The following is an 18,264-nucleotide window of genomic DNA, read 5'->3' on the forward strand; positions in this document are numbered from 1 at the left end:
ATAAAATACTCCCTCAACAAAAATATTCTACTCATTCACAGACACATTAGCACAAGTAAAGGAAAAGGGTATCTGACGCAGGATTAAGCCATCATCCTACCTTATCACTTAGAGGTGGTCGATTCATAGGACTAATTCCTTTTCGAATTCCAGTTGCTTTCCTAGCTGCAAGGCCAGTGATAACTCCATAAGGACGTCTTTTTCCAGGCATTACTCTTCCTCTGCGGCTCAGACTATTCTTGCCAAAACCTGTAGGGGATTTAAAAAAAAAAAACGAAAACCAATCTAAGAATGCAACTGAAGGGCACACAGGTCGGTCACAGGGTATTCTATTTTTCTTTCTTTTTTTTTTTTTTAAGATTTTTATGTATTTATTTGACAGAGAGAGAAAGAGAGCACAAGAAGGGGGAGCAGCAGGCAGACGGAGGAGAAGCAGGCTCCCCTTGGAGCAAGGAGCCTGATATGGGGCTCAATCCCAGGACTCTGGGATCATGACCTGAGCTGAAGGCAGACACTTAACCAACTGAGCCATGCAGGCGCCCCCAGGGTATTCTATTTCTTAAGCAGGGTGGAAGGTACAAGGGTTTTATTTTTCATTTATTATTATTCATATAATATTTCTTATATTACTATGACATACTATCATTACATTATTTATATGTATTTCTTTTGAAATTACGTATTATTTCATTTTTAAAGAGGCAACAAACTGCACCAGCAAGTTCCGTTGCTATAATGGACTGCAAAGGACTCTAAGATTCTCATGTTTCCCTGGTAGCTATCCTCTCTCTTGCATTATTTTCTCAATGAACAACTTTCCCTGTGCAATGTGCCCACTAACATGTGGTTACTGAATGCTTGAAAAAGGGACTAGTCCAATTAAGATGTAACAAAAAAGTACAATATTTCATTAATAACTTTGTATTAATTATACACTGCAAAGATATTTTGGATATATTGGGTTAAATAACGTATATTATTCATATGTGGCTCACATTTTATTTCTACTGAACGACACTCATCTTGAGTGGGTCACTATCTCTTATCTCATTTACTTACTATGCTGCAATTTGGTTTCATTTCTACTGTATTTAAACTGCTTTTGCTAAAGACCCTATTGAGCTCCAATGAATATATTTTAATCTCTGTGGCACATGACATAACTTGATTTTGCCTTCCCATTATGTATCTTATTTATTTTAATATATTTTTTAAAGATTTTATTCATTTATTTGAGAGAGATAGCCAGAGAGAGGACAAGCAAGGGACAGAGGGAGAAGCAGGCTCCCCACTGAGCAGGGAGCCCGACGTGAGGCTTGACCCCAGGGTCCTGGGAACATGACCTGAGCCGAAAAGGCAGATGCTTTACCAACTTAGCCACACAGGCACCCCTAAATATTTTCTAATTATGAAAAAATGAATATGTTCACTGCAGAAATCTTAATATAAAGTTTGAATGAAAATAAAAGTTACCCATCATCCCATCATCTTGGGATAACCACTAACATTCCATCTTTTGCTAGTCTTTTCTTTTACTCCTACACATTTAAAAAGTTAACATTTTTACTTCTGTTTTTTAAACAACTCAAGACTATCAGAGAGGTAATTCACAATTTTGTAGTACCAAGTGCCTAGAAGGTGCACTGAATCAATCTTCCTGGAAACTATATTTCATAATCTATGTACTATTTTGAAGTGTGCATTAACACTGCATTGTGAATATTTTCCAATCTTTAATATTCGGTTCATTGTATTATTATTTTTTTAAGTACGCTGCATGCCCAATGAGGAGCTTGAACTCATGATCCTGAGGATCACGAGTCACACGCTCTACCCACTAAGCCAGCCAGGTTCCCCTCATCGTATTATTTTTTAATGTGCCATACTTGATCCAAAAATCTCACAGTGATCACTTCACTTACTTCTAATGTTAAATTATTATAAATAACATTTTCGGGGGGGGGGAAGGTGAAGATGCAACAAACTTTTTTTTAACTCATTAATAAGAGCATAGCAGGGAAACAAATCCATTTCCAAACTGCAAACAGAAAAAGCTGGATTTTATATTCAGTGGCAGAAAAAAGGAATCTTTAAATAAAATAGCTATATTAAAACACAAAACTGGTAAATGTCTTACAGGGGGCAAAAGGGCATGATTTTCAGGATTTTTTTTCTACTGCACAATTAAAAAAAACTACCAATTATATAAATTTACCTCTAATTTTACAGAGTTGCAAAGTATCAGTAATATGCAATAAGAATATTACAAGTACATATGTTTAATCAATAAATAAATAGCAAGTCAAATTCACATTTCTCTAGATTTCTAGAGATATTTTCATATACATCTGATCATTTCTTCAAGATACAAATTTCTAGGGGTGCCTGGGTGGCTCAGTAGTTAAGCAGCTGTCTTCACCTCAGGTCATGATCCCGGCGTTCTGGGATCGAGCCCCGGATCAGGCTCTCTGCTCAGCGGGAAGCATGCTTCTCCCTCTCCCAGTCCCCCCTGCTGGTGTTCCCTCTCTCGCTGTGTCTCTCTCTGCCCAATAAATAAATAAAATCCTAAAAAAAAAAAAAAAAAAAGATATAAATTTCTGGAAGTTGAAATGCTTTATCAAATAGTAGAGCAAATTAAGGATTTTGATTCATGTTGTAAAAAATCCCCTCTAAAATGACTGTATTTATTCATATTCCCAGGAACATAAGGGTGCCACTTTTTCCATATCATTGACAATGCCGAATATTCTTTTTAATCTTTATCACTTAGTATTTGAAAAAAAATCCTGTCTTATTTGGTAGTTTACTAGAAGAATGGACATTTTCCATGTGTTTTTGGCTATTGCTATTCTTCCATTCAGGAACTGTCATGTTTGTAAGTAGGTTTCCTGGAATCAAGTTTTAATATCCTTTGATACGTTTTTTTTAAAGATTTTATTTATTTATTTATTTGACAGAGAGAGAGAGAACAAGCAGGGGGAGAAGCAGAGAGAGAGGGAGAAATAGGCTCCCTGCTAAGCAGAGAGCTCGATGCCGGGCTTGATCTCAGGACCTCGGGATCATGGCCTGAGCCAAAGGCAGATGCCCAACCAACTAAGCCACCCAGGTGCCCCCATATCCTTTGATACTTTGAAAGAATTATATTAAATTTACAATTAATTTTTTAAGAATTGACATCTTTACAATATTCATAAACACAGTATGTCTTGCCACTTATTCAAGGCTTATCACTAAACTCAGTAAAGCTTTAAACTTTTCCTCACGTAAGTCTTTATCTTTGAGTTTATTACTCCATATTTGACATATTTTGTTGTCAATCACAAAAAAGATCCCTTTTCTAACAATAATTTTCATATTGTCATTCCTGGGATTACCAAAAGCTACTGAGGTTTTTAATTAATACCTTTCAATCAGCCATCCCACTGAACTTATTTTTAGTTCTATAGTCTTTCAAATTTTTTTCTTGGGGGGGGGGGGAACCCGAATTATTTTCTTGGGATTACTGAGCAATAACTATTATCACCTATAAATGATATGGTCTTCTTTTTTCTAATTGCACCTCAAATTCTTCTATTTCTTACTGCAATGGCCAGAAATTCCAGGGAACCATGCTAAGTTACAATTGTGATACTGGGCATTTTTATTTTTTTTCTTAAGTTTTTATCTATCTATCTGGCACAGAGAAACCAAGCAGAGGGAGCTGCAGGCAGAGGGAAACAGAGACGCAGACTCCCCACTGAGCAGGGAACCCAGCACAGGGCTCAAACATGACCTGAGCCAAACGCTTAACCGACTGAGCCACCCAGGTGCCCTATGCATTTCTACTTTGGAATTCTAATTTTGGGGGGAATGTCTTTAGAATGGTATCCTGTATAATACTACATACCTGCAATATGGTAACAGGTCTTCTAACAGAAAAGTTTCATGGCCAAACTAAAAAAAGTTAAAATAGTTTTCTTCACTACAAGATGTCTTAGGACTAATGTGTGTGATCAATTTCTAAGTTGGGGATAATAGTGTATGTATTCCCAAACTTACTTAACTCCAGAATGCTTTTATGTAGTGTACCTATTTTGAGAACAGAGCTCAACAAGACAGGAAAACTTGTTATAATGGTTGAACGATTTACCAACGTATTGCCTTTCAGCTCCCAATTCACTCTTTACTGCCCTGCTTCTATTACAGGAACATTTCTCTTACCATCTGGCACAGTGTTAAGCTTGGTAAGTAGAGAACACTGGAGAGACTCTAGAGAAAGGATTTTTACTTTCAGGTTCCATTGTACACCTCAAGACTTATTCTGGGGCACAGAACACCTAGTGGTACTCATCACCCCTCCCCAGCAAGCTGAGATTGGTGAGGCAAGAGAAGCACCAAGGGCACAAAATCTGAGTGAGTGACACCTTAAATGCTGGGCCCTACGCATCTGCCCAGATCTAGTCCTAGGCATCACTATAGTTCTGGCCCTACTCATCCTCCATTGAATTAAAGTTGCATCACCCCCACAGGTGGCTTCCTAGTGGGTTCCACCAGAATGGCAACTCCATGTGACAGGGAGTTCTTCCAGATTTGTTGCTTTCTTGGGTACTCTGCCTCAGTCCTAAAGTACTGATTACTTTTACAACCAGAGGAAAAGCAATAAAGACACAACTGTTTAAACTGTGAAATCAAATTATTGGGTTTTTTTAAAGTTTTATTTATTTACGTAATCTCTACACCCAATGTGGGGCTCAAATTCATGATCAAGAGTCACACACTCTTCTGGGGCGCCTGGGTGGCACAGCGGTTAAGCGTCTGCCTTCGGCTCAGGGTGTGATCCCGGCGTTCTGGGATCGAGCCCCACATCAGGCTCCTCCACTATGAGCCTGCTTTTTCCTTTCCCACTCCCCCTGTTTGTGTTCCCTCTCTCGCTGGCTGTCTCTATCTCTGTCAAATAAATAAAATCTTAAAAAAAAAAAAAAAAAAAAGAGTCACACACTCTTCTGACTGAGCCAGCCAGGTGCCCTTTGAAGCCAAATTACTGTTGTTCTATGTGTGATTTTCTTCTAGAATTGCAACCAAATAAAGACTAAGCATGTTGAGGGAAGCTGTATATTTAAATTAAATCTACAACTACTTGTTATTTTTATTTGTATTAAATATGAAACAGATACCATTAACTCTGTTAATACACTGTGCTGAGTACTTTAAATGAGAACTTGATGGGGTTGATGTTAACATCTTAATTTTGCAGGTGAGCAAAAGAGGTAAAGAACAGTGACTACCCAGATGTCACAGTTAGAAAATGGCACAGCCGGGGCGCCTGGGTGGCACAGCGGTTAAGCGTCTGCCTTCGGCTCAGGGTGTGATCCCGGCGTTCTGGGATCGAGCCCCACATCAGGCTCCTCCACTATGAGCCTGCTTTTTCCTTTCCCACTCCCCCTGCTTGTGTTCCCTCTCTCGCTGGCTGTCTCTATCTGTCGAATAAATAAATAAAAATCTTTAAAAAAAAAAAAAAAAAAGAAAATGGCACAGCCATCAATCAAGGTGCAAGTTAGTGTGGCTCCAAAAACTGAACTTTCCAAACTGTAATATAAAAACTAAAGAATAAAAGGTAAAAAATATAATCTAGGATACATTTCCAAAGAAAAAAAATTATTACAGAAAAAGTGGGTTCTCAGCTAGGCTTTATAAAACAGACAAAATTTGATTAGGGAGATAAACATAAACTTACAAGTAACCACAGCATATTGAGATATGGGGAAAGATTAAGAAGTAAATGAGGGGCGCCTGGGTGGCACAGCGGTTAAGCGTCTGCCTTCGGCTCAGGGCGTGATCCTGGCGATCTGGGATCGAGCCCCACATCAGGCTCTTCCGCTGGGAAGCCTGCTTCTTCCTCTCCCACTCCCCCTGCTTGTGTTCCCTCTCTCACTGGCTGTCTCTATCTCTGTCAAATAAATAAATAAAATCTTTAAAAAAAAAAAAAAAAGAATAAGAAGTAAATGAATGTGGTGGCCTCAAATCAAAGGGCTTTATGTGGGGATAAAGAATACACTTGACAAAGAATGAGGGGTGACAGAATTCATGATCATGTTACATCAGTCTAGACGGAGTATCTTTGAATGAAAGAGGGAGGAAAAAGGCAATGACACCACTTCAGATGCTAGTGTAGTACTCAAACATGAAATGATAAAGGATGGGGAGTGGAACAAAGAAATTTGAAAGTATTCCAAAAGAATGAATGAATTAGCAAAGAGAAAGATTAAAGAGAGAAGGAATCCATTCTTATACCAAAGTTTTAAGCTTAGATGAGAAAGACTCATGAGAAAAGTCTCATTAACAAGAATAAAACTGATTAAAAGGAGAAATGTAAGATAGAATTCTATTCCTGGGTACTTTCTATTTCTGACTGCTATAGTCATCGTCCCCATACTCATTATTCTTTCCACTTTTATTTCTATGAGTGGCTTCTCTACCTTCTAGCAAGCTTAGGTCATCCATTCCTCCTTCCTCCCTTTATACCTTTAAACAAACTTCATCAGCTGTACCTCAGTTTTAGCAATGGTTCTATTTTTCACCCTTTCATTGTCACATTTCATAAAGAAAGAAAGACCTATATGTACCGTCCCAATTCTCTTCCTTCTTACCTTTTGTAAGTGCCTTATTCCAAAAAGCATTACGAGGTACTAAAGACATCATCTAATATAGTAAGTCCTTAGCTTTTTTCTTTTTTTAAAAAAGTAAGCTCTACGTCCAACGCAGGGCTTGCACTTACAACCCCAAAATCAAGATTCGCATGCTCTACGGACTCAGCCAGCCAGACACCCCATCTTTTCTTAGTTTTCATCCGTTCCAGCCCCTCTAGAAAGCTCTCTCCTATCTTTCCAGGGTATCTTCATTCTTAGTACTTCGACTACTACCTCTATAAAGATCCTTTCACATTTTCAGCTGTACCAGAGCAGTTTAACCCTAGCCATGTACCAGAACTACATATGGAGCTTAAAAAAAATATCTCTAGGCTCAACTTTGGCAGATTCTGCTTCAGTAGAAATACAGAGCATCAGTCTAGTTTATAAAGCTCCACAGGCGTGACCAAGATTGACAACAATTAAAACTAGAGATGGGAATTTTCATCTTACGTTTGAATCCTTAACCCATTCCCTTCGTGAATTTCTCTCATATACCTATCAACTTGCCTCAGTACTTTCTGGAGTCTGATCACTTACACAAAGATTTGAAGGGTTTTTGGGAAATGTCGACTCACAGAGCAAATGCAATCATATTACTGGCTCCTTTCCAAAGCAACATACAAATATTCCCCTGTCTCTTCTACCTCTAAAAGAAATGCCATTCTCAAACTTTTTGGTCTCAGGACCTCAGTTTTGTTTGCTTAAGATTTTATGTATTTATCTGAGTGAGAGAGAGAGACAGTGCACAAGTGGGGGGAGGGAGAAGGAGACTCCCCACTGAGCAGGGAGCCCGATGTGGAGCTGGATCCCGGTACCCTGAGATTATGACCTGAGCCAAAGGCTTAACCGACTGAGCCAACCAGTCGCCCCTCAGGACTCCTTTACACTCTTAATTACTGAGAACTCCAGAATTTTTGTTTCTGTGGGTTTATGTTTATTGATATTATCATACTAGAAATGAAAACTAAAACATTTAAAAACTATTTATTTCATTAAAACAACAATAATAAACCCACTATAGGGCAAATAACATATTTTTAATGAAAAACAACAATTATATTCCCCAAAAAACCCAAAACTATTTAAAAGGAATGATAGCACTGCTTTGTATTTTTGCAAATCTCTTTGGTAATAGAAGATAGCTACATTCTCGTATCTGCTACCACGTTCAATTTTATTATTACACATCATGTAGACTCTGGAAAACATTCGTGAGAGGGTTAACACTGAAAACACAGTTAATGTCTTAGTATTATTACAAAAATAGTTTTGACCTTGTGGACCCCTTGAGTGTTGGGATTCCCCAGGCCCCTGGACAACACTTTGAGAACTGATGCTGTATACTATTCCACCACTGAAGAGTATTCAGGTTGTTTTTACAAATATTTATGAGTGACTAAATTATATTTTGGGCCAAGAATTAGGAAGATTTTATTCACTTATTTGTTCAGCCATCAAAAATAATTTATTCAGAGGGGCACCTGGCTGGCTCAATCACTAGAACATGTGACTCTTCATCTCCGGGTTGAAGTTCAAGCCCCAAAGTTGGTTGTAGAGATTACTTAAAAAAATAAAATCTTAAAAAATACATAAATAAAAATAATTTATTGAGAGTCTGCCAAAGGCTCTCTATCTCATGTGTTTTCCAAGCTAACATCCTCATTGACATTACAATGGGGAAATCTGAACTTCTAACCAATCAGAGTCTGAGACAATCTTCTGTCTCTCTGCACATTCAGTGACAGAAGCAGATGTTCTATTTTAGGCTCTGTCACATGTAACTGGAGAACAAACAAGCACAGGTTCAATCTTATAAGATCCTAAGCTGCCCCTAGGTATCATTTATCTTAAAGCTCAGATCATAACCCCCATAACAGGAAAGCTTTGCTTATCCTTCATGGACCAGATCCTATTTTACCTTATCCATTAAATCACCACTGATTTTCTTAGCACAAAATCTATCCAAAGTCCTATGGTACTATTGGAATTTCTCTCATGACATTTCTCAACTCCATGCTTTTTGTCCTATCTCTGTTACTAGAAATTCCTTGAAGTAAAAGATCACATCTCTAAATACCCTGAGAACCTGGGCATTTCAGGGCATTTATCATGTATTTAACATGTGGCTAGTGTTGACAAATATACTTCTGGCTTCTGTGAACTCTGAAATTATTTTAAAGCAAATCACATATAAAATATGGTATGCTGAGTTAGATTTATAAGAATCTTTAAATATAAATCACTGGAATTCAACATTCATTTGCTATAGCTAAATATCTGTCACAAAATTTACTCGCTTGGGTTCAGCTGTTTAAGAAATTACTAGAGAAAGGGCGCTTGGGTGGTTCAGTCAGTTGAGTGTCCAACTCTTGGTTTCAGCTCAGGTAGTGCTCTCATGGGTCATGGGGCTGAGCCCTGGGTGGAGTCCCTCGTCAGGCTCTGCATCTGGCTCTGTGCTCAGCGGGGAGTCTGCTTGGGATTCGCTCCCTCTGCCCCTCGCCCCACTCATGTGCATGCACACACACACTCGCGTGTGTGCTCTCTCTCTCTAAAATGAATAGATAAATCTTAAAAAAAAATTAGAAAAGAATAAAATTTTGTGTAGGGTCTAACCTCAGTTACAGACTATTCTGAGGGTATGATGGCATACTAACTGTTAGATATAGATAGAACTAATTATAATCATCCTCAGCCCTCAGATAATTATTTTTTATTATTTTTTTAAAGATTTTTTATTTATTTATTCGACGGAGAGATAGAGACAGCCAGCGAGAGAGGGAACACAAGCAGGGGGAGTGGGACAGGAAGAAGCACGCTCATAGCGGAGGAGCCTGATGTGGGGCTCGATCCCATAACGCCGGGATCACGCCCTGAGCCGAAGGCAGACACTTAACATCTGTGCCACCCAGGCGCCCCTATTTTTTATGTTTTTTAACACACAGGATAAAAGTCAACTTAAGAGCTAGTTCATCAAACATTTGTTACATGTGTAAAAAAAAGATCTAGAGTCTTTTAATTTGGACAAAGGTTTATTCTAAAACACTGATATAACTGCTAAAAAAATTAATGAGTCATATCAAATTAATAGGGTTCAGTTACCACCTTAAATCCATTTTGGAACAAGATGGCTGTATATAAATAAGCTTCCAAATTGCCAAAAATAACTGTATATGTACAGTTCCAAGATCATTAGGTCACATCTAAGGCACTTAATTCTGAGTGTTACCTTTTGAGTATTTAACAAATCCTAAAAGCCCTAGATGATAATACAAAGAGTCTGCAAGTATTTTCCATGCAGAATAGTGTCCACATATTTAAAAAGTTCTCATATAGAAAAGAAACTGTAGAGTTAACAGGTGGGCAAGATTTAATTCAAATTAAGAAAACTTCCTAGTAAACAGAGTTGTCTCCAATAATGGAGTTGTCTTGTGGAGTAGTATGCTCGTTCACTGGATATATGCTGGAGTTATGTAATTACCCACCAGACAGACTGTTAAAGAAATACCTAACTGGGAAGGAGATAAAACCTCATGATATGTAAAATCCTTTACAATACTGTAGCCCTAAATATAACTTACGCTATTTATATACTCACATACTTTAAAAATGACCTAATGTTTTTAAGAAACAAGGTTATCACCTATTTAAAGCAACTTAAAATGTTTACCAGATTTCAAGATTAAACAAAAACCTGAGAGTAGAGAAAATACAAATCACAAAGGGTACTAATATATTTCCTCCACGTTTTAAGTATATACTAAAGATAGCATACCCACAAGTAATAGCTCTTTATTAAACCTTACTTGTAAAACTTACCAGAATTCTGTTGGATTCCCCATCGCACTCTCATCCTGAATTGCCGAGCACTACTTTGCTGGAGTTTTCTATTTAGTCTCGGAAAATTCTGCTTTTTTCCTTCCTTTCGATTCAATTTGATGATATCATCTGTGATATACGAAATGTGATGATTATTTTCATTTTAACCTAATGACTCAATTACTGTCTCATTTTCTAGTTGATAGATTTCCTATGTCCCTAACTTCTTTGCTACTTTGAAAGCACTTTTGTAAGAAGATAAAAAGTCAAATCAGTCAATATACTTGCAGCACTGAAAAAGTTTTGTAGGAAAAGTTCAATTCACTAGCCCAAAGCAGATCTACCAATTAATGAAGATTTCTGTTATCCACAGTATTTCTTAACCTGATGCATACAAAAAAGCATAAGCCTGTTTACAAAAATTATTCATATTTACTTTTCATAATCACAGAGATGTCTAGTTTTTAAAGATGACCACCTTCCAATAGAACCATAGGCATAAAAAAAATAAAATCATTCAATTAAAAGAGTATATTTCTAAAGAAGTTCACCTCAATTCAGCAAATATTTATTGAGCATACACTATGTGCAATGAACATACTGACAGGCTGTGCTAGAATGAAAACAAACACAAGTAAAATATGGTTCCTTTTCTCAGTTAAGTTTAAAATTACTGATAGAATCAAACAAGAGCTAATATGAAATAAAACAAGTACATAATAAAGGTATAGTACAAAAAGAAAATAATATGGATTTTCCACTCCTCTTGCAAAATAATTCAGGATTACCTTACTTTGCTTTCTACCTGATCTTTCAAATCCTCATTGTTCTCAAAAACACTTTCAACCTTTCCCAAAGTAATTTACTAACATCACATTGCTCTAATACCATAGCACAACAATATGAAGATCAGGAAGCTAAATGTACTTCAGATTTCTATCTACAAATGTTAAAAGATTACTAGAAGTCAAAAATACTAATTTAAGAAATATCCAAATACTTTGTTCACAGTTCCAACTCCAATATTAATTTTGATGATTGGTAAAGCAAATAAACCTGGTCAACAATTTAATAAAATCTCACAAAACTAATTAACTGCAATTATTTTTTCCAAACTGCTCTAAATACAAGAACCTAACAACTATATTAATATAATTAGTCTTTTCTGAAGTAAAAGGAGTAATTATATATTATGGAAATCCTTTCTTATATATTACACTACCTAACCCATCAGTAATCTTTAAGACTCTTAATCACAAATATTCATTAAAAAAATTCAAATCTCTCCAAAGTACTTTGTTATCTTCTTGAAGTCAGTCCTTCCTCTAAAATAAATTCATGCACATACAAGACACTCAAAAATATTTGTTTTAAAATAAAAAGGTTCCGGGGCCCCTGGTGGCTCAGTTGGTTAAGCATCTGCCTTCAGCTCAGGTCATGATCTCAGGGTCCTGGGACCCAGTCCCGCATTGGGCTCTCTGTTGAGTGGGGAGTCTGCTTCTCCCTCTCCGTCTTGCCCCTCCTCACCCCCACTTGTGCGCGCTCTCTCGCTCTCTCAAACACAGAAATAAAATCTTAAAAAGAAAAAGAAAAAAAGGTTTCATGAAATCAGATACATGAACATGTTATATTCTCAGGGGACAGAAAGGGAATACTTTTGAAAAACTACTTTCCTTTAACAAGGTACTACTTATTCTTCACCAGAAGTCTGAAATCTCAGAGCCACGAGAGTACACCAAAAAATGAATTTGCTGGGGAATCATTAAAAAAAAAAAAGGTGAAGCATAATTTTGACTAACTAGGTTAATTTTAAAATAGAGCATTTTAGAAAGTATAAACATAACAAAATTAAAAGTAGAAAAGCATATAAAATATAAAATCGCTTTATATCTAAATGTTTTATCATCTAAATCCTCAAGTTAAATGATTGTGGATTCTTCCATCTAAAAGAAGAAAATGGCTTTCTCCTACTCAGGTAGGTAGGGTACGTATCAGGGGAAAAAAAAAAATTTCTTCCATGACAGTAACCAAGAAGCATTGTTCTCACTAGTATTCATTTAATTCTCACAATTCTATGAAGTATTGTAATACCTATTTTCAAATTAAGAAACTGAGTCGCAATGAGGCCAGCTATTGGTAACCTTGGAAGATATTCTATAAGAATATTCATATAATTCATACAGTCACAATTTAACAAACAAAAATCAGATTCTAAACCTCTGCAGACCTGATAAAGTGGAATATTCACAAAGCATAATAATTGTCTAAAATAGGTACCATCTCGGGGTGCCTGCTTGACTCAGAAGAGCATGCAACTCTTGATCTCAGGGTCATAAAATGAGCCCCAGGTCAGGTATAGAGACTACTAAAAAAATAAACTTTTTTAAAAAAGGTACCATTTTTTCATCCCATTTCTGTAAAACTCTCAATTAAAAAAAAAAAAGGAACCTGAACCTATCTATTCTTGGAGGAGAGAAAAGAAACCAACATCTATTTTAGCTATCAGAGCACTCCGTTTCTACCTTCAAAGAGAATTATCCCTCCATTTTCTTCACTTGAACATCCTAACCACCAAACAAAACACATACAAAAACAACCTAGAAACTTAAAAAAAATGCATTGGTTATTATAATACAGGTTTAACACTTCCTGCAACTAGACAGGGTTTTCTGACCTATATGATTTGGGGCGAGTTATTTCTCTATGCCTCAGTTTTTGTAAAACAGGAATAACAACAATGGTTTACATAGTGTGTTTATGTAAATATAATGCTTACTGTGTACCAGGTACTGTTCTGAGGCAGTTTATATATGCCTATGGACTCATTTAATACAGCAACCCTCTGAGACAGACAAGCACTATTACCACATTTTACGCATGAAGCAGTGAGAAATAATTTGCCCGTGACCACATGGCTAGTAAGTGGCAGAGGATCTGAACTGAAGGCAGTGTGATTCTGGATTCCATGCTCTTTATCATTAGAAGCACAAACTTCATAGAGTTATTATGAGGCTAAACCGAGTTAACACACATAAAATGTTTAGGTCAGTGCCTGCAAGGTGGTAAGCACTCAATAAATACCCGTTATTAAATTCTTCTTGGCCTTAGCCGAAAAGATTTCTCATTTCTTTAGAGTTCACTACTATCACTAAGACAAGACTTGAGGCCAACCTATTATTTCTGATGATTTACTTAACTCACGTATTAGATTCTGATGTGCGGTAATCACAACAATCCAAGAGTTCTTGATTTTTGACTAAAAACTTTGCAGGAAAACCACAGCAAAAAAGAAAAATACCTTCCTTGGAAAAGTTACACACCTCTGTAGCCACCTGTCAGGTACTTCTCAAACACTTATCCGAAAAACTATAGGCCACAGAAAGAGCAGGCAGAACCACATCTGATAACGGTAACTTAAATCTCTACCAAAAAAGTAACTTTTGAACCGGCTAATCCAGAGGCTAGTGCCTCACTAGTGTTAGGCATGAATTTTTAACTGAATCACCGACCCTCCTACTTTTGCAAAATCCTCACCAACACACCCCACTCTTCCTTATAGGGGCTGGACCCCACGCTTCACCCGGCTTCCCATTAATCCATGTCAATCTCTCCCTCGGTTTTTGCTTTTTTCCTAATCAGCTAACTTTGAGGCCTAGATAAGGAGAGTGCGCCTTCCTAGGCACCTCCTAATAAAACACCATCTGATGAAGCCCTTGCCTGATGATATTTTCTGACAAACGCTCCAGGGTGGGTGCCCCGACGGGGCCTCGAGGTCTGGAGCCCGGCAGAGATGGCCAACTCTCGGGGGCGTCTCTGCGCTGTCCGCACCGCGCCAGGCGTAGGCCTGGCCGCACAAAATGCCCAACAAGCCCTCCCGTGAACCAGCGACTTTAACCGAACGCAGACCCAGCCGGGCTCTCAAAGGGCTTTCTTCAGCAAGGATGGCTCGGTCGGACCTCTCCCCTCGCTCCCCTGACACCGCCCACAGCGAACATGCTTGAGGGGAAACCCGCAGAGTTTTCCTCACAAAGAGCCGGGATCGTCCGCGAGTGGTAGCGTTCCTCGACCCTCCAAACCCCCCAGCCCGCAGCGCCGCCAGCCCCCACTGCCCCTCCTCAGACACAGCCCCGCCGAGGGGACGCCCGGGTCCCTCCGGCTCAACCATCGCACCAGCTGGCGCTTCCCCCTGTCCCCGCGGGCCCGGACTTGGTTCCGCCCACCCGCGAGGAAAAACTCGACCGACAACTGCGGCCAACCGCCCCTTCCCCCACAAACCGCGGTACTTGGTTCCACCCACACCCTCCCCCCACTCCAACTCGGTTCAACTCGGCTCCTTACCCAAAGACATATCAATTTTGTCAAGGTTTTCATTGCTGCGGGCTTTCGGCGGCGGCGGCGGTGGGGTCGCCGTAGCTCCCATTAACCGGGTACCAAACCGGTTCATGGCTGGGGACGTCGCGCTGGAACAGTCAGCGGAGAAGGCCACAGACCGAGGCCTGCCACCTCCCACTCACGCACGCAGACTAGCCGCACCGACGGAGCGCGCACGCGTGCTGGCGGTACCCTCGCTCTCCCACCCGCGGCTGCGGACGGGGGGAGGGGCTACAGAGACGAGCGGCCGGCGAGAGGGGCTCCGCGCCCAAGCTTGCTCCTAGCGGCCCTTGCCGGACAGGAGGAAACATTGCACCTGCTGCTCTGGACGCTTGCAAAGGCCGCTGTTTTAGCTATTCGCCTTTCCGCCCAAATTGGGGGATGCTGGACCCTGAGAACCTCAGGATCGCATGCCTTAAATGAGATTGTGTTCCTCCGGGTCCTTCCACTCTGTCCTGCTTCAGAAGGGCCCCCTAAGCTTTGGTACACACGAACCTTTCACACCCCACAGCAATGCAGCCTCAGAGGCAGGATAGACCCTATAAAGCTTAGGTCGCAGAACTGCGTCCCAGCTCCCCTCTCCCAGGCAGCTCCTCCACCTGCAACAGGCGGAGTCGCCACGTTCGGATGCAGAGCAAAAGCTGCAGTAACAACTGTTGCGTCACCTTACCGATAAACGCAAATGCTAACGTTTCCGCATTTGTACCACTTCTCAGCAGGCACTCTCAAAACATTTTACACGGTACTAGCTACCTTAATAACACCTCATCTTCCCTTAGGAGAGGGGTAAGTACCTCTTTTTTTTTTTTTTTTTGGTTGCCTTTTTCTCTAATTCATTTGCGTTGGGAATTAATAGGATTCGTTTTTCTTTCTAATCATCCTTGTAGGAAAACTTCTTAATATTTTATGAATTCCTGAATAATAACTTTTTTCCCTCTATTTACAAAACATGATATTCTCTTTCTCCTTACCTCTTTCTCCTCCTCCAAATCAACTGTGCTTGTATGGAAGCATTTAGGTTATATCACCCTCATAACAGATTAAAAGTATCTGAGATGTTTGCATCTAAGGAAAAAACCAGGACGGGTATTCCGTCCATTTAGAAATCTGTGCCACCTTCCTCCTGTCCACTTCCTAAAATTTCTTTTTGCATAGAGAGGAACCAGTGACCTAAAGCATCTAGAAACCACAGTAGCCTGTACGTAATTAATTTTCCCCCCAAGACAAAAATATAACCATGGAAGACGAGTGAATCAGCCCAGAACACACCTATGAAGGGGTATAAGAAACTTTAATGGTAAAGGAAGGTTTGGACTAAAAGAACCCAAGAACGTGTCATATTTGGCATGTCAAGGAGAGTAGCATATATTCTCTCAGCACAATGTGCTTGATTTTATTACTATTCAACCCAACAGCCACCACCTCTCTCCAGACTGCTAAAAACTAGGGGAGATTTGTTATAGAGATAAAAGTATGAGAGAGACCTAGGTTTTACTGAGTGGTACCTTTTTCACTCACTTCAGTCATTCACTGTGTGAACTTGGGAGACTGTCTGGGTCTCATACTCATCTGCAAAACAAGAAGTAGTTATACTAAATACATTATACGTAATTATTCTTGGATTTCTTATGGTTCTAAAGCCTTCTATGCATGAAACATTTTTCTTCACACTATCATTCTCTCCTTAGAAATAACTTCTATAGGGGCGCCTGGGTGGCACAGCGGTTGTGCGTCTGCCTTCGGCTTGGGGCGTGATCCCGGCATTGTGGGATCGAGCCCCACGTCAGGCTCCTCCGCTATGAGCCTGCTTCTTCCTCTCCCACTCCCCTTGCTTGTGTTCCCTCTCTCTCGCTGGCTGTCTCTATCTCTGTCTAATAAATAAATAAAATCTTTTAAAAAAAAAGAAATAACTTCTATAATCTCTGCTTATTTGTGGGAGTAATCTACAAGAAAGAACATTAGGTTAAGTTCTTAATGTTACAGCAAGAAAAGTAATGCATTTAGAGTTTGGATGCATTTTGTACTTCAGTTATTTATAGGACAGATAAGAAAAATCCCAAATGTATAAAATCCAACCCACCACCAATATATATAAAGATTCCCTTTTATCCTGATCTTCTCCCCAAAACTGAAGCTCAACTCCAAATCTCCTTAACTTTAAAGGGAATATGCCCCAATATTTCATTAAGCAATCCTAGCTGTTGTGTTTCAGACTTTGAGATTTCCCCAAAGGCTGAGGCTCTGAGTCTTAGAGCAGTCACCCAGATTCCAAAGGGAAAAACAAAGAAACGAGAACCACTGTGTAAGGATAGGTCAGGCACACACAAAACAGTAGAAAACAAAACAGCAACCTGAGACACATACAGCAAAAGTGAGGTGGAAGACACACTGAGAAATCAGAACTGGGGCTTGTCTAAGAAGTGGATCTGCCAGCCACAAGGGCTGGAGTAAAAAAGTCAACCCCGCATTTTCAGGGGCCTGAGAGGCAATTATTCGTTTAATTATATAGTCATTGAGCACCAGGCATTGTAATAGGCTCTGGGGATTAAATGATGAGTAAAGATGGATTCCCTATCTTCATACAGCTTGCAGAGCAAAAAAAATTTTTTTTCTGAGCACCTACTGTGACTCAGTACAGTACTGAGCGGGACACTGAATATATAGACATTGTCTGGAGTACCATAGTTCAGCAGCTTCGTCCAAGTCAGAATGAACACGGAATTCAAGTAACTGCCCTTTTTAGAAGCTTGATTTCATACAGTATACATAAGACAATGTCTAGGATTGCCAGATAAAAGACAAGATCGGTTACATTTGAATTGTAGATAAACAATGAATAAATAGCAAATTACTACAGGATGTTGCATGTGATATTTAGGATATATTTATATTAAACAGTTACTCATTATTTATCTGAAATTCAAATTTAACTGGGAGTCTTAGATTTTTACTTTTGCTAAATCTGGCAACGTTAACATCATACCTCTCTATCATCACATTGTGGCTCTCTTCGCACAATGTGCATAGAGATCTACATTCTCTTCAGAGGTAAGCACAGTTCATGTATTTCACCCCTTAACTTATTAGTTTGATATTTCTTCTAAGTCCCTCTTTTTTCAGCTTTATTGAGGTATAATTGATAGCCAATAAAAGACACATATTTAAAGTGTGCGGTTTATATGGGCATATGGTGTATAGACTGCAAAAACACCACCATAAAGAGGATAATAAATATATCTATCATCCCCAGAAGTTTTCCTGTGCTCCTTTATAATCCTTTCCCCAGCCACTACATAAGCAACCACTGATCCTACAGATTAATTTGCGTTTTCTAGAATTTTATATAAGTAGAATCATACAGTATATATTCTTTTTTTTTTTATCTGGATTACTTCACTCAGCGTAATTG

The 18,264-nt window shown here is 39.1% G+C and overlaps 1 protein-coding gene across 1 annotated transcript in view; it reads right to left on the reverse strand.

Annotated features, from left to right (window-relative positions):
- Positions 1–15,062, reverse strand: part of FYTTD1 (forty-two-three domain containing 1) — a 28,950-nt gene extending 13,888 nt beyond the window's left edge. Inside the window, exons 1-3 of the mRNA XM_008708402.2 lie at positions 14,823–15,062; positions 10,485–10,613; positions 101–249 (exon numbers count right to left, since the gene is read on the reverse strand). Of these exons, the coding sequence (XP_008706624.2) occupies positions 101–249; positions 10,485–10,613; positions 14,823–14,928 (384 nt within the window). The 5' untranslated portion in view covers positions 14,929–15,062. The remainder of the gene's footprint in view (positions 1–100; positions 250–10,484; positions 10,614–14,822) is intronic.
- Between the last annotated feature and the right edge of the window lie 3,202 nt (positions 15,063–18,264).

This window comes from Ursus maritimus, unplaced genomic scaffold (assembly GCF_017311325.1).
Source record: "Ursus maritimus isolate PB19 unplaced genomic scaffold, ASM1731132v1 scaffold_4, whole genome shotgun sequence".
NCBI classification, from domain to species: Eukaryota; Metazoa; Chordata; class Mammalia; order Carnivora; family Ursidae; genus Ursus; species Ursus maritimus.